At 51.5% G+C, this 13,508-nt stretch overlaps 1 protein-coding gene across 2 annotated transcripts in view; it reads right to left on the reverse strand.

Moving 5' to 3' along the window:
* Positions 1-297: 297 nt before the first annotated feature.
* Positions 298-13,508, reverse strand: part of KCNIP3 (potassium voltage-gated channel interacting protein 3) — an 82,174-nt gene continuing 68,963 nt past the window's right edge. For both annotated transcript variants that reach the window (XM_024211182.2, XM_024211200.2), the window contains 7 exons: positions 10,219-10,343; positions 8,701-8,770; positions 7,876-7,946; positions 5,085-5,192; positions 2,517-2,621; positions 1,309-1,371; positions 298-345 (listed from right to left, as the gene is read on the reverse strand). In XM_024211182.2, coding sequence (XP_024066950.1) covers positions 298-345; positions 1,309-1,371; positions 2,517-2,621; positions 5,085-5,192; positions 7,876-7,946; positions 8,701-8,770; positions 10,219-10,343 — 590 coding nt within the window. The remainder of the gene's footprint in view (positions 346-1,308; positions 1,372-2,516; positions 2,622-5,084; positions 5,193-7,875; positions 7,947-8,700; positions 8,771-10,218; positions 10,344-13,508) is intronic.

Genomic DNA, 13,508 nt, shown 5'->3' on the forward strand with positions numbered 1-13,508 from the left:
TGCTATATCCTAGGGGAGAGCTAGCCAATCCCCCTGCTAGGTCAGACAAACCCATGAAACCCAATCTCTTTCTGTCTCCTCTTGCCCTTCAAGTGAGAATCCGGTCAGTGTTGGGAGCAAACATGATCACGTCCTCTTTTATTTATTTTGTTGGTTTTTTTTTTTTGTTTTTAAATATAAAAAGAGTTTGTTTTTCTTCTCATAAAGATGTGTGTGTGCTTAACGAGAGAGACAGACAGAGGCGTCCGTCTGCGTGCAGGCCAGGAGGCAGCCGCGCGGGAGAGACGAGATCGCATTCTAGATCACATTCTCGAACAGCTGCATGGAGCTCATGATGTTCTCGTCCTGGAAGGGGAGGAGAGAGAAAGGCCAGGGCAATGGTTCAGAAACAACACGACCAATGGAGATTTGTGGTTCAGTGAATGAGGAAGCGGCTTGGGAGACAGGAGATTTGGGTGCTAATCTCAGCCCTGCCACTGGTCTGCTGTGACACCTTGGGCAAGTCACTGCCCTCTCTGTGCCTCAGTTTCCCTTCCCCGCTCTTTGGGGTTGTAAACCCTTTGGGGCAGGGACTAACACACATCTGTTCAGTGCCTACCAATGGGCAACTGGTTGGCTGGGGCCTCTTAATCTCTGCTGTAATAATAACAATATATCTGACAGAGGTGTGGTCTGTACATTAGACTGGCAGCTGTCAGAACTGGAGTTCTAATACTGGCCTACTGGGTGAACTTGGGAAAGTCCCGTCCTCTTTCTGTGCCGGTTTTCTCATTAGGGATAGTAGGACTGACCTGCTTTGGACAGTGCTTTGAGGTCTGCTGATGAAATTAGCTAAGGATCATTACTGAGTCAATGTGCATCATCTAGCACTGTTCATGTGCTACCATGCACACGTGGGCATGCTCCGTGAATTAAGTCAACCTGCTCTTAATGGAGCTTGGTCTGGTCTCCTGTCTCCCTACAACAGCTCCATCCCCTCTTCGCTTATGCAGTAAGTGCCTCCACGGCAGGAATCAACATGTGTAACCCCACAGCCCGCGTTACACAAGAGGAGAGGATCTGGACGGGGGGAAGCTGCAGTCAAAAGGGATTAGAAATGGTGTGACTGGAATTTGGAGGGTCAGATGAATCAGTGTCCTGGCTGGAGAATGCACTGGACAAATTGGTAAGATGGCTTCTAGGAAAGGAAGATGGGTAAGATGGGCTCTGAATCCTATAGAGGGGCCAGGGACGTGGTCAGGAGGAAGAGGAGGAGGGATCTGCAGGACCCGGAGGGCGATGAAGAATCCACAGCAGCGACCTGCTCACCTTTTGACAGGTCTCTAAAAACTCTTCGATTGTCACCACGCCGTCCCGATTTCTGTCCATTTTCTGAAACAGAAAAGCGACGCTCAGCAGGCGTGTGGGTGGCGGTCCCGGCGAATCTGTGCCTAGGTGCAAGAACACGCTCATCCCCCCACCCCTGCAACCACGCCGTGCCCGCCTGTACCCTAAAAGTCCACCTTCCTGCAATCCTGGCAGGCCTGGGAATGGCCTCTCTCTGCCTGCATTCTGCCCTGCGGCTGTGAGCCCCCATCAGGGACGCTCCTCCCAACCAGTCCTCCTTCCTACCTGCCAGCCCAGGCCTAAGGCCTGTAATGGAGCGGCCCCCCCGGGACCGGAGTGTGTCTGTGGCTTGTAACCCAATCTCAGTGAATCCTCATCAAGAGTCCCTAATGGGGCCCCTGCTCTGCAGCTGCCAGGGTCTGCAGCGGGATCGCCAGCCACGGCCCCGCCATCTGCCTCCTGCCCGCAGCCGTGTGGGAATCTGCATCTGCCCTTGTGTCGGTGAAGCTAATCCCACGCCCACACCCTTTCCACCCCGGCATAATTCCACACATGGGCGCCGACTCCGTGGGGGCTCCGAGGCTCAAGCACCCAGGGAAAAAAATAGGGGGTTTTCAGCACCCACCAGCCACACTGGTTCTGGCCCGGGCTCTCCACCGATCAGCTGTTTGGTGGGTGAAAGCTGTTGGGGGGCGAAAGAGGGAGGAGCGGCTGGTGGGCGAGGGGGATCTCGGGGGAAAGCGCGGAGGGGGGGCGGGAAAAGGCAGAGCAAAGGCTGGGCCTTGTGGAAAGGGGCGGAGCCTCAAGCAGAGTGGGGCTGGAGCCCCCACCGGGAAAAATACAAGTCAGGACCTGTGATTTCATTGTCTTCTGAGACACCACTCCTGAGTTACACCTAGGGTGACCAGACAGCAAGTGTGAAAAATCGGGATGGGGGTGGGGGGGGGTAATAGGAGCCTATATAAGAAAAAGACCCAAAAATCGGGACTTTCCCTATAAAATCGGGACATCTGGTCACCCTAGTTACACCAGGATAAGCAAGACCAGAATCAGGCCCTCTGCGCCCAGCTTTTGGAGGACTCAGGCCCATCCGCCCTCTGGCTAACTTGGAACCTATGGGTCTATGGGCCAGGCCCACTGCCCTGGTTAGCAAAAGGTTTCTTCTCCCAGACGCCTGCGAGCTGGCTTACCTGGAAGAACTTCTCCACGTGCTCTACGGGGGCATCGTCCCTGACGATCGGGTACGTGTAGCGGCCCATCATGTCGTAAATGGACTTCATGATCGCCAGCATCTCCTGGCAGAGAAAGAGAGAGACGCACTGAGCACAGGGAGGAAGCCCAAACAAAGCCCACCGCCGTCCCCCGGTCTCGGCCAGGTTCAGGTCGGCGTCAGGGCCAACGGAAAATCATGAGGGCGAAACAACGGGTTTCCAGGCAGGCCCTATGAGCTGCATCCCCGAGGAGGGGTTAACTCCATCGAGCAAGGCAGTGGGAGAAACCATTGCGCAGCGGGAGCCCGGGGATTTTAGGAGTATCCCAGCCATCCCCATTGCCCACTTCCAGGCAAATGGCAGCAGTACGGTCTAGTGGACGGAGCACTGGACTCAGGAGACCTGGGTTTAATTCCCAGCTCTGCCACTGGCCTGCTGGGTGACCTTGGGCAAATCACATCGCCGCTCTGTGCCTCAGTTTCCCCATCTGTAAATTGGGGAGATCGACTGAGGATAAGTGCTAGTTAACAGTCACCTATTCTCTTGTGCCGTGACCTTGTCGAGGTAAGCAGGGTCGGTCTGGGTTTTAGACGAGAGACCTCCGGGGAGCACCGTGGGGCTGCAGGAAGCGATGCTGAGGATTGAGGAGGGGATACATGCGTTCAGGGTCCCACGGTGGTGTTACGGATACAGCAGTGGGGTCCGCCATGCGGGAAGGGTGCTGTGGAGGTCTGTGCTGTTGGCAGTGCATCAGGACACAGAACCCATGTCCTGACTACGTGTGGTCATTAGTAATCCTGGGGCACTTCTTCCTAAAGCTAAGGATGGCTCCTTCACTGAACTAACCCCCGAGGTCTCCTGGCAGGCAGCGCTGCATCCTGCTGAAGCCTCTGGAGATGCAGCCAGTTGAGTCTTTGCCATTTAAGTCTCCTACAAACCTGAAGAGGCGGAGGCTGCGTCTAGATGAGGAACTGTCTCCTGCTTTGTTGCGCCATGTGGCGTCATATGGATTATTGCCTCAAGCCTGTCTTCACATATGGGACTTGAATGCACGTCCAAGGGGCAGAATTTTGGCAGTGCTTTTCCAGTGTCACAAACGTGGCCCCTATTATGGTACCACAGATCATAGCCAGGGACCAAATACTTCCATAAACTGGCTCAGTACATGATGTGAACCTCGCTTTGGTAAACAAACCACAAGGGAGCGGAGCATCGACACAGACAATGCTAGGGCAGGCAGTAGGCTCCAGATGCCTCGACCAGCAGCACCAAAGCAAACCGGTGCTCCTCACCAGCGTGGGGAAGCTAGGCCAGTAGGGTGGGGAGGAAGCGGCTTCCAGAGGCTCACAGCAGGAATATCCAGCACGGGAACCTACAGAATTCTGCTGACTCGTCACAAACTTGTCACACAGGACCAAGTCGTGGACCCAGTGATGTCAACGTGAGTTTAGTCATTGATTTCAGTGGGGCCAGGATGTGACCCACAGGAAGTGAGAAGCATCACAGGTTTAATGAGTAAACCAGGTCCATGTCAGGTAGCCATATGGTGCACCACCAAGAAAGCCACATTTGCTCATAGTTCTCTCCCAGCCTCGGACATATGGTCACGGCCTGGCCTGGTGATTTCAGCTGTTATTCTAGCCCTATGGGCTTCACGAGGGCTCACACGCTGATCTAGGGGAAGGGGGATAAAGTTGGGGTTTTATGGGCACATGGAAAGAGGCTGTCGCCTTGTCGAAGCCATGGAGGTGGCCCAGTGGGATCTGAGGTCTCACGTATGGCAAAACTCAAGCAGCCACTACCGCCAGCTGGAACAAAGCACCCGAACGGCCAGACCTTTTCAACCTCAGGTGCCTAAAATGAGGCACCCTGAAGTAGCCTGATTCATTCTCAGAGGTGCGGAGCGGCCAAAGCTTCCACCACCGTCAAAGGCAGCCTCAGGCCAACCCAAGAAACAGTTCCAAGAGCCCAAGAGTAGGCCCCCCAAGACGGAAAATGTCGGCCTAAACCGGGACTGGAGCCTGTCACTGCCTGGAGAAATAAATCCGCCCCCATTATGCTCCCCACCTCACTTGCGGAGGGGATCCCTCAAACCCAATTGTACCACTAAAACTTCTGAATCCGATCCATACCCGCAGGGATTCTGCCTCAGGGCCCCCATTTGTGCTCCTCACCCAAACTCTCAGCTCCTTCCCATCCCACGGGCTCCTGTCGTGGCGTACGGTCACACAGCAGGCCTGGCCTGCCTGTCTCCGAACCACTCCCACTTCATGGGGGTCTCTGAGATTGAACTTTATATTCAGATTCCCCCTGGGCCCTAGCTAGCACAGACACACACTCACGCTCCTACCGCCTTTGGAGCTCCCATCTCTGACCCAGACCCTCCGTAGACGTAAGTACCACACCTGCTGTGGGCTATGGTACTCTCACTCATTTCCACCTCCAGATGCCCCTGTCTCTGATACAGAGCCCCCACAGATTCACGTGTCTCCTTCCGATCCTCACGCATACCCGCAGCCACATTCCCCTCAGCCCAGCTGCAGGTACCTCCTTGGTGATGTAGCCGTCCTTGTTAATATCATAGAGGTTAAAAGCCCAGTTCAACTTTTCATGCACGGTCCCACGGAGCAAGATGGAGAGGCCGACGACGAAATCCTGGAACAGAGAATGAAGCAGAGACCTAGTAGGACAGGCCAACAACCCAGCACATGGACAACTGCAAACATATAGCAAGCAACCCCCCTCCCACACACACACACACCACCCTCCAACCAACGCCCCAAGAAAAAGAACGGTTTTGCAGCTGGTGCCTGGGACTTGCTCTTTAAAAGGGGGCGGCTCTTGACCCTTTAAAGGGTGAAGCGGAAATGTTATCGACCATGAAACTCTCCTGGTATTTTTCCTATCGATCCTGTTTCTGTTCTCGGCTGGATCTATTTTTAGTCGCCTCGCTACCCACCTGAGCCCGAAAGCCCCTCGCTGACAATAATAATACGAAAAAAACCCTCCTCTTTGGTTCCTTACTGCTCAGCGCGTCTGGCAGGGAGCACAAATAACCAAATGAAAATCATTAACTGCCTCTTCCCCAGTGTAGAAATGAAATAAAAGGCATTTTGGTGGCTGGCTGGCTGAGAGATTTGTGTTACATCCATTTACTAAATAAAAGAATGATTTTATATATACATACACACACACTCATTTGAGTGTGATCTTACATTTCTATGTCGTCTTTATTTAAAACAATTCCACAGTTCTTTGGACATTTGACTGTTTGGACACTATAGATATACATTGCATGTATGAATGATGAGGTAAACAAATGAGAAAAATCAACCCAAGGCTTTTTGATCTTATGATCCGCTAATTTTGAACGACTAACAGAACAGGGCATAATCTGGCTATATAGGCTTTATGCCCCACAATAAAAATACTGTCTGATGTATTTCCCTGTGCACTCTGCTCTCACATAGAGAGCTTAGCTGGCAGACTATATCTCAAGCTAAGCAGGCATGCTTAGAACCTCAGAGTTACGATCACCGGAGTTACGAACTGACCAGTCAGCCACACACCTCATTGGGAACCAGAAGTACACAACCGGGCAGTAGCAGAGACCAAAAAAACCCAGTAAATACAGCACTGTACTGTGTTAAATGTAAACTACTAAAATAATAAAGCGAAAGCAGCATTTTTCTTCTGCATAGTAAAGTTTCAAAGCTGTATTTAGTCAATGTTCAGTTGTAAACTTTTGAAAGAACCACCATAACGTTTTGTTCAGAGCAATGAATATATCCGAGTTCCGAACAACTTCCATTCTCCAGGTGTTCGTAACTCTGAGGTTCTACTGTACTAGGAGGGGAGATCGAGGGTGGCAGGACAGGTGCTGGTGACTCAATAGGGGCTTGTGTTCCTGAACCAACTCCTCAATAGTGCTACGGTACACAGCACTTCCAGGGGCGGTGCTCTCTCTGGACAAGATGTAATGCTGAGGCCCTGATTGCTTGTGATCATTAAAGGTGTGTTGGCACTTTTTGTATATGTATGAATCACTCCACCCAGCACTGAAATGCAGCCACCTCTGGGATTGAACGCAGCGGCTGTTTCACAATGTGCAGCAGCCACCGCACAACGCTTTAGGACAGGGAGCCAAGAATGAGTGGGCCTGATATTTCTCTCACTTAGGCCATTTTAACACCCCCCCCCCACACACACACACACACACACACCGATTTGAACAGAGTCATTTCGAATTTACAGCACTGAAAAGCAGAACCAGGCCCTCCGGGTCCATCTGAAGCTAGACAAATTCAGACTGGAAGGACGGCATCCATTTTTAGCAGGGAGGGTAATTAGCTATGGAAACAATGTACTAAGGGGCGGGGCGGATTCTCCATCACTTATAATTTTTAAGTCAGGTCTGGATGTTCTTCTAACAGATCTGCTCTAGAAATTGCTTTGGGGGAAGCTCCCTGGCCTGTGTTTTACAGGAGGTCAGACTGGATAATCGCACTGGTCCCTTCTGGCCCTGGCATCTGTGACCCTATAAAAGTTGCAGAGGGTGGGCTTGGGGGCAGATTTGGGGAGGAAGAATGTGAGTATCCAAGCTGGGAGTCTGGGCAGGACACCAGGGTTAATCCCCCTGCTCTCCTATGGGGAGTGTCCGGTGGGGTCCCCTTTACAAAGCTAAGAAGGGAAAAAATCCACGCAAGGGGCTGGAAACGGGCAGGAATAGAGACTTTGAGACCCTGGCTGGGGCAGTCTGCCCTGGAGGGGTGGAGAACTCTGATGTGACCGTGGAGCAGAATCAGGAGAGGAGGATGCGACTACCCCTACCCATTGGTCAATTTCTCCCCTGCTGCCCCCCTGTACATGGCAGAGGCCCCCCATGAATATCTGCAAAGCCACCACATTGTCCTCCTTTCTAATCTCCGTTCCCTTGAGTGTCCCCCCGCCACTCCTACCAGCTCCCTGCTGTATCCACCTGTTGTCTCGCAATTTATTAGGAGCCCAAGTCACGGCTCATGACCGGATGGTGCTAGGAGCTGTACAAACACAGAACAGAAAGTCAGCCCTCGCCCCCAGGAGCTGGCAGTCTCCGGTTACAAACTCTCCAAGGCAGGGATCTGTGTTTGTGCAGCACCTAACACCGTGGGGCCCGGATCAGACCCTCTGGACACTACTGCAATACAAATAAAAACCCAACCACAACGGGGAACATTTTCCAAACTCCCAAAGGGAGTTAGGCACCTAAATACCTTTGTGGATGTGGGCTGATTCGTTAGGTTCCTAAATACCTTTTTTAAACACCTGGCCCTTTGAAAAGGGGGAGCTGGGATCTTACCTCGAAGCAGATGGCTCCGTTCCGGTCCACATCAAAGGCGTTGAACAGGAAGTGGGCGTACATGCTGGCGTCTGCAAGAGGAGAAACAAGAGAGACTCAGTGAAAGGGTTGGCACTTTCCTCCCCACCCCCGCCATCCTCGACCTCACACTCTTTAAACACATTTACCGTCACGCCCCCGGGAGGCTGGTTCTCCCCATTGTACAGAGGGGAAACTGAGGCACAGACAGGCCCAAGGTCACACAAGAAGTCTGTGGCAGAGCAAGGAATGGAACCCAAGTTTCCCACGGGCCCTAAGCATTGGACCGTCCTGCCTCTTAGCTGCTGCCAGTGTGGAAAAGGGTAAGGGTAATCTCACAGCACAGTGAGGGTGACCGGGGAGCTCGCGTCCTCTGATCCCAGCGCGGACTGAGGCAGGGGGCTAGGATCATTATTTCACTAGCAATGGGAACTGACTTGTAAAGCTACGGCTATTTGGGGCGGGGACCATCTCTGCATTATCCAAGGGTACCGCACCTAGCACAATGGACTTCTACACACTGCAAAACACCAGTGCCTTTAACACCCCCGGGCTGCTTTATCCCCTGCTCAGGCCAGGCGAGGGGCTAGCCACAGTGCTCAGCTGGCTCCTGGGGCCCAGCCTCAGCGGAAGAACTCAGGAACTTTGCAGACGAGAGTCTCCTCACAATGGGACATCGGCAACGTTGTGACAGGGAATCTGCAGCCTGGGATAAAGGCTCTGAGCTCCTGGTGCCTCGCTAGATAATTTAACCCTTTCCCTGCTCTGGGAAGGTCTCGGGGGGGGGGGGACTGGTGCCAAACTCACCTCCCTGAGGGAAGAACTGAGCATAGATCAGCTTGAAGGTGTCTTCATCTACCAGGCCGCTGGGGCATTCCTACGGAGGGAAGTCATCGCCAGGAGGTTAGCCCCCTATTGGTCTGACCATCACCCTCCCCACAGATCAGGCACCGAGATGTAGCCGGACTGGCCGGGAACACGACTCCCCTCTCGCCCCATGGCTCTGCCATGCAACAAGCATCTGCCCTGCAATGCACCCAGGACATCCGTCCTCCTAGGGCATACGAACATAAGAACGGCCCTACTGGGTCCATCTAGCCCAGTATCCTGTCTTCCAACAGTGGCCAGTGGCCAGTGCCAGGTGCCCCAGAGGGAATGAACAGAACAGGGGATCATCAAGTGATCCATCCCCTGTTGCCCATTCCCAGCTTCTGGCAAACAGAGGCTAGGGACACCATTCCTGCCCATCCTGGCTAATAGCCATTGATGGATCGATCCTCCATGAACTTATCTAGTTTTTTTTTTAACCCTGTTATAGTCTTGGCCTTCACAACATCCTCTGGCAGGGAGTTCCACAGGTTGGCTGTGCGTTGTGTGAAGAAATACTTCCTTTTATTTTTCTCTGCTCTTACGCTCCCTCCTCGAACCCTGGCCCCCATGCACCTCGGTATTTGTGGCCTCCTCTCATCCCACTGCACCGCCTCTCCCCAGCGATACGCCCACCCCATCCCAGTGGTGACAGACGTCTCGGCACGTAGCTTAATGCACGGCTGGAAGGCGCTCGGGAATGACGGTGATGAACGCGGTAGAAAAACCTACCTAAAAGGAACAGAACCCCCAGCCAAGCACACTCATGATCGGTGGCTCAGGTCTGTAATACACCCTCCTCCCTCCCCGCCATCCACTCCGTTCTCAGCCTGTGTCCCCCAGGGTCTGCCTATGCCGCAGGCAGAGGTGTGATGGCAGCAAGTGCAGACGTCCCCGCGGTAGCTTTGATCATGCGGAGTAACGATAGCAGCGAAGCCACAGCAGGACAGGGGGTGGCTGCCCAAGGACACAACCAGGGAGCGGGCAGGACGAGCCCGCGTAGCTGCCTGTGCTTTTGCTACTCGATCTCAGCTAGCTGGAGGATATCTACAGGGGCTGTAATCACTCCCGAATGTAGTGTCGACGTAGCCTGAGTGTTCTCACATTGCAGTAGGAATGCCCTTCACCCCATCATGCCCCGCTCCTCAGCTCAGTGAGCAGGGGATGAACAGGGCACAGGCCAAAAACACTCCATCTTCTATCAGATCTGTTAACATCTCGCCCTCCACGCTTCAGTTGGACTTAAATGGTGCCTCGGCCTTGTGCGCGCACTCGGCACCGGGATGAATTTCACCCATGGCTCCCTGAGCCCCCAAGGCTGCATCTCAGCGAGCGCCCGTCTCTCCAGGGTTCGGTTTCCAATCTCGTAGGGGTAGCAGATGGAGCCCGACAGAGGCCACAAGGCACAGCTGTTCTCAGGGATCATTTGGCTGGGGGAAGGACCCAACAGACACTCACGTTCTTGAAGCCCCTGTACAGGGACTGCAGCTCCTTCTTGGTGAATTTGGTCAGCTCCTGCAGCTGGTCTAGCCCTTCTGGCTGGTGCCGGACAGATGAAAGTTCGAGGTCGCTGTCGCTAGTGTCTGGAATGACACAAGAGAAACTCTGTGAGCAAGCAGGAAGGGAGACACAGACTCCCAAAGTCCAACCCCATGTAGTCCTAAGGATTAATCTGCTTGCTTGCATAGATATATCTTTTCTTATAAGTTTAAGTATTTGATTTATTGTAACAGGTTTATAGATTTATATTCAAAATAAGTTTGGCTGTAATGCAAGAGCCCTACAGGCAAAAACACCTGCATGTTAAGCTAAAGCAAAGTTAGTATCTCTATATTGGGCCCTTTTACCTAGAAAGTAGAGTTGACCTTTATCTTGTTTATCCTATACCCAAATAGATAAAGTACCTACGCCTATGTCTAAGACCTTTACCTAGACCGATAGACAATGAAGATTGGCATAGGGGGATTTTTCAAAGTTGTACCCACAGACTTAACAAGTACACCACAAGGGCGCATGTACCTGTCATCCATATGCACATACATATTAGCCTATGGGGTAAGTGTACCCTAACATTTCTGTGGGGGAGGAATGAAACTTGGGCATAAGAGGAAGGATTTCCGGGACTTATTCCTTATAAAAGAGGTGATCTACGATGGCTATTTCACTCTTTTCATTCTATCTTCACTCTTCACTATCTTCATCTTCAACTACATATTGCTGCTATCCATCTACGATGGCTATTAACTATTAACAGGCCGTACTTATCTTCTTTTCAAACTTTCGACTAGCTTGGTCTCCCTAAACTTTGTTCTCAGTTTGTGTATTATGTTTTGTTTTAACTAAGTTAGAGAGTAAATTCTAACGTAGCTTTGATAGATCTTCGCATTAGCTTCCTCTGCACACCTCTGCAAAGGGCGCGAAACCGGAACTGCCAGAGGCGAGGTCCTGTGTCTTTCAGCACCAGGGGATCAAAACCGGGTGTGAGTATTAACCACAGTTTGCAGCACATAATATTGTATTGCCCTATGTATCTCTTGAATAACAGCAATACAATTGTAACTTTTTAACTCTGACTCTTTTACCATTTGCTTACTATTTCATTGATCTTAATAAAAAGTCTTTATGACTATAGTTGTCTGAATGTGAGCTTCCTGTCATACCCCTGAGGGTCCCTTATAAATTCTGTGGAGCCTGATTCGGGACAAGAACTTTAATCTTCTGATCAAACAGACTGGCGAGCCTAAACCCATACTAATTAATATTAATACTTAATTATTATTAATATTAATTAAATTAAAATAAAATTAAGTTGATACATTAAATCAACATTACTAACACACCCCAAATCAGGCTACACCCAGCACAGCAGGGAATAAGGAATATTCTTGTGTTGGAGAGGGTTATTGGTTGCCAGCAATCAGGTGTTTGATCTACGTATTATTTATTAATTATGATGATGATGATGATGATGATTAGATCTATGGGCAATCACAGACCTTGCTGAAGCTGCATGCTATCCATCTTTCATTCAGGCTAAATGAGGGAGCAATTAAATACCCATCTGTTTAGTGATAGCTGAAGCTATGGAAGTCACTGCCCAAGGCACTGGGCTGCATTGGAAGGCTTGAGCAAGAACTAACTCGAGGAAAATAAGAGGGGTTTCCCTGGGGACTGATTGCAAACCCAGCAGCTGGGGCATTGATTTGGTTGCAGCTGTGTGTGTGTATGCGTGTAAGGAACCAGAGAAAGCCAGCAGAAAGCAAGAGATGCACTGTCAGCGAGGCCCTGGGAGGTAGCCGAGAGAGAGAGCTTTTTCCGGGCAGAGTGCTGGCTGGAAAGGCAGGCTTGGAAACTGTGAGCAAGGAAACTGACTGCTGTTGTTTGCTCCTACTGCCTTCAGGGAAACAGGACTTTGTGCTCATTCTTCGAAATAAACAGGTTTGCACCACAGAAATGCCTGACTCCCATCACCAATTTCTCCTCCTAATGGAAACAGCCTAGCAAAGCCCCAGATACTGACTCACCACTCAGGCCAAAGGACACCAATACACAGACCCACTGTGCACAGGAGTCATATAGACCTGCCAGTCCAGGGAAGCAGGGGACTCCAGAGAAGCACCCCATAGGTGAGGGGTAAGCATCAACGCTGCCGGTTTGGTCTGCGTAGGGCTGCTAGCCGGTCTCCTCAGCCCAGGAAGGATTCAACACCATGGCAAAGCCTCCTGCAGCCCCTTCCTTCAGGGCACCATTTATTAATTCAAACAGAAAAATTACAAAGAAAAACAAAGCTATTCCCCTGATCGACACAGGCTGCAGGCCCAGATGCCTTTCACTCAGAACCTCTCTCTGCTCCAGGGCCAGCCACAGGTGCCACCCTCCCTCCTGCAGCTTCTGCACTCACCTGAGCTCTTTACAGCTGGGTCTGATAATTGAACAGGACTGGTTGGTCCTAGGCCCCTGGTCCTTAAAGGAGAAGACCATTCTCGAAAAATCCATGCCTCTGAGCCCCATAGTGACACCGACCTAACCCCTGGTGCAGATGCAGCAAGGTCAATGAAAGAATGCTTCATAAACCTAGCTATCATTGCTCGGGGAGGTGGTTTTTCTACAGTGATGGAAAATCCCCTTCTGTCGCCGCAGGATGCGTCTATACTAGGGGGTGATGCTGGCTTAACTATGCACCGTAGCTATGCTGCCACAGCCCCGGTAGTGGAAACAATCCTGGAGGGAGACAGGGAAGCAGACCCAGCCTGAGAGCATCGTAATGTGGCCCTGAGATAAAGCTAAGAGAAAAAGCTTTTTGGGCACAGAGTGTTGGCTGGAAAGGCAGGCTTGGGACTGCGAACAAAGGAGACGTCTCCTGTGATTGGATTTGTACTGCGTTCAGAGAAACAGGAGTGTGCACGTTCCTTATAAATAAACAAGACCCCATCAAAGAAAAGATCAGACTTCATCATCAGTTTCATCTCCCAACTGGAACAACTTGCAGGGCCCTGAAATCGGACAAGGCGCTTGGGTAACATTATGTTCAAGGCACAGCTGCGACTGATCCCCTGTCGCAAATTCTCCTAATTGCTCTGCAGGGCTCCTATTCCCCTATGCCTTCCACCTCCCTGCAAAACTTAACAGGATGAAAGATTAGTTCAGTCGTTCGCACAGAACTGCCCTGGCCCCAGCTCCGTATCCCAGGACAAGAACCATGAAACTTCTAGCACACACACGACCTGCCAGACTGGATCAGAACCAAG

This window comes from Terrapene carolina, unplaced genomic scaffold, assembly GCF_002925995.2.
Source record: "Terrapene carolina triunguis isolate 2854851 unplaced genomic scaffold, T_m_triunguis-2.0 Scaffold53, whole genome shotgun sequence".
NCBI lineage: Eukaryota > Metazoa > Chordata > Testudines > Emydidae > Terrapene > Terrapene triunguis.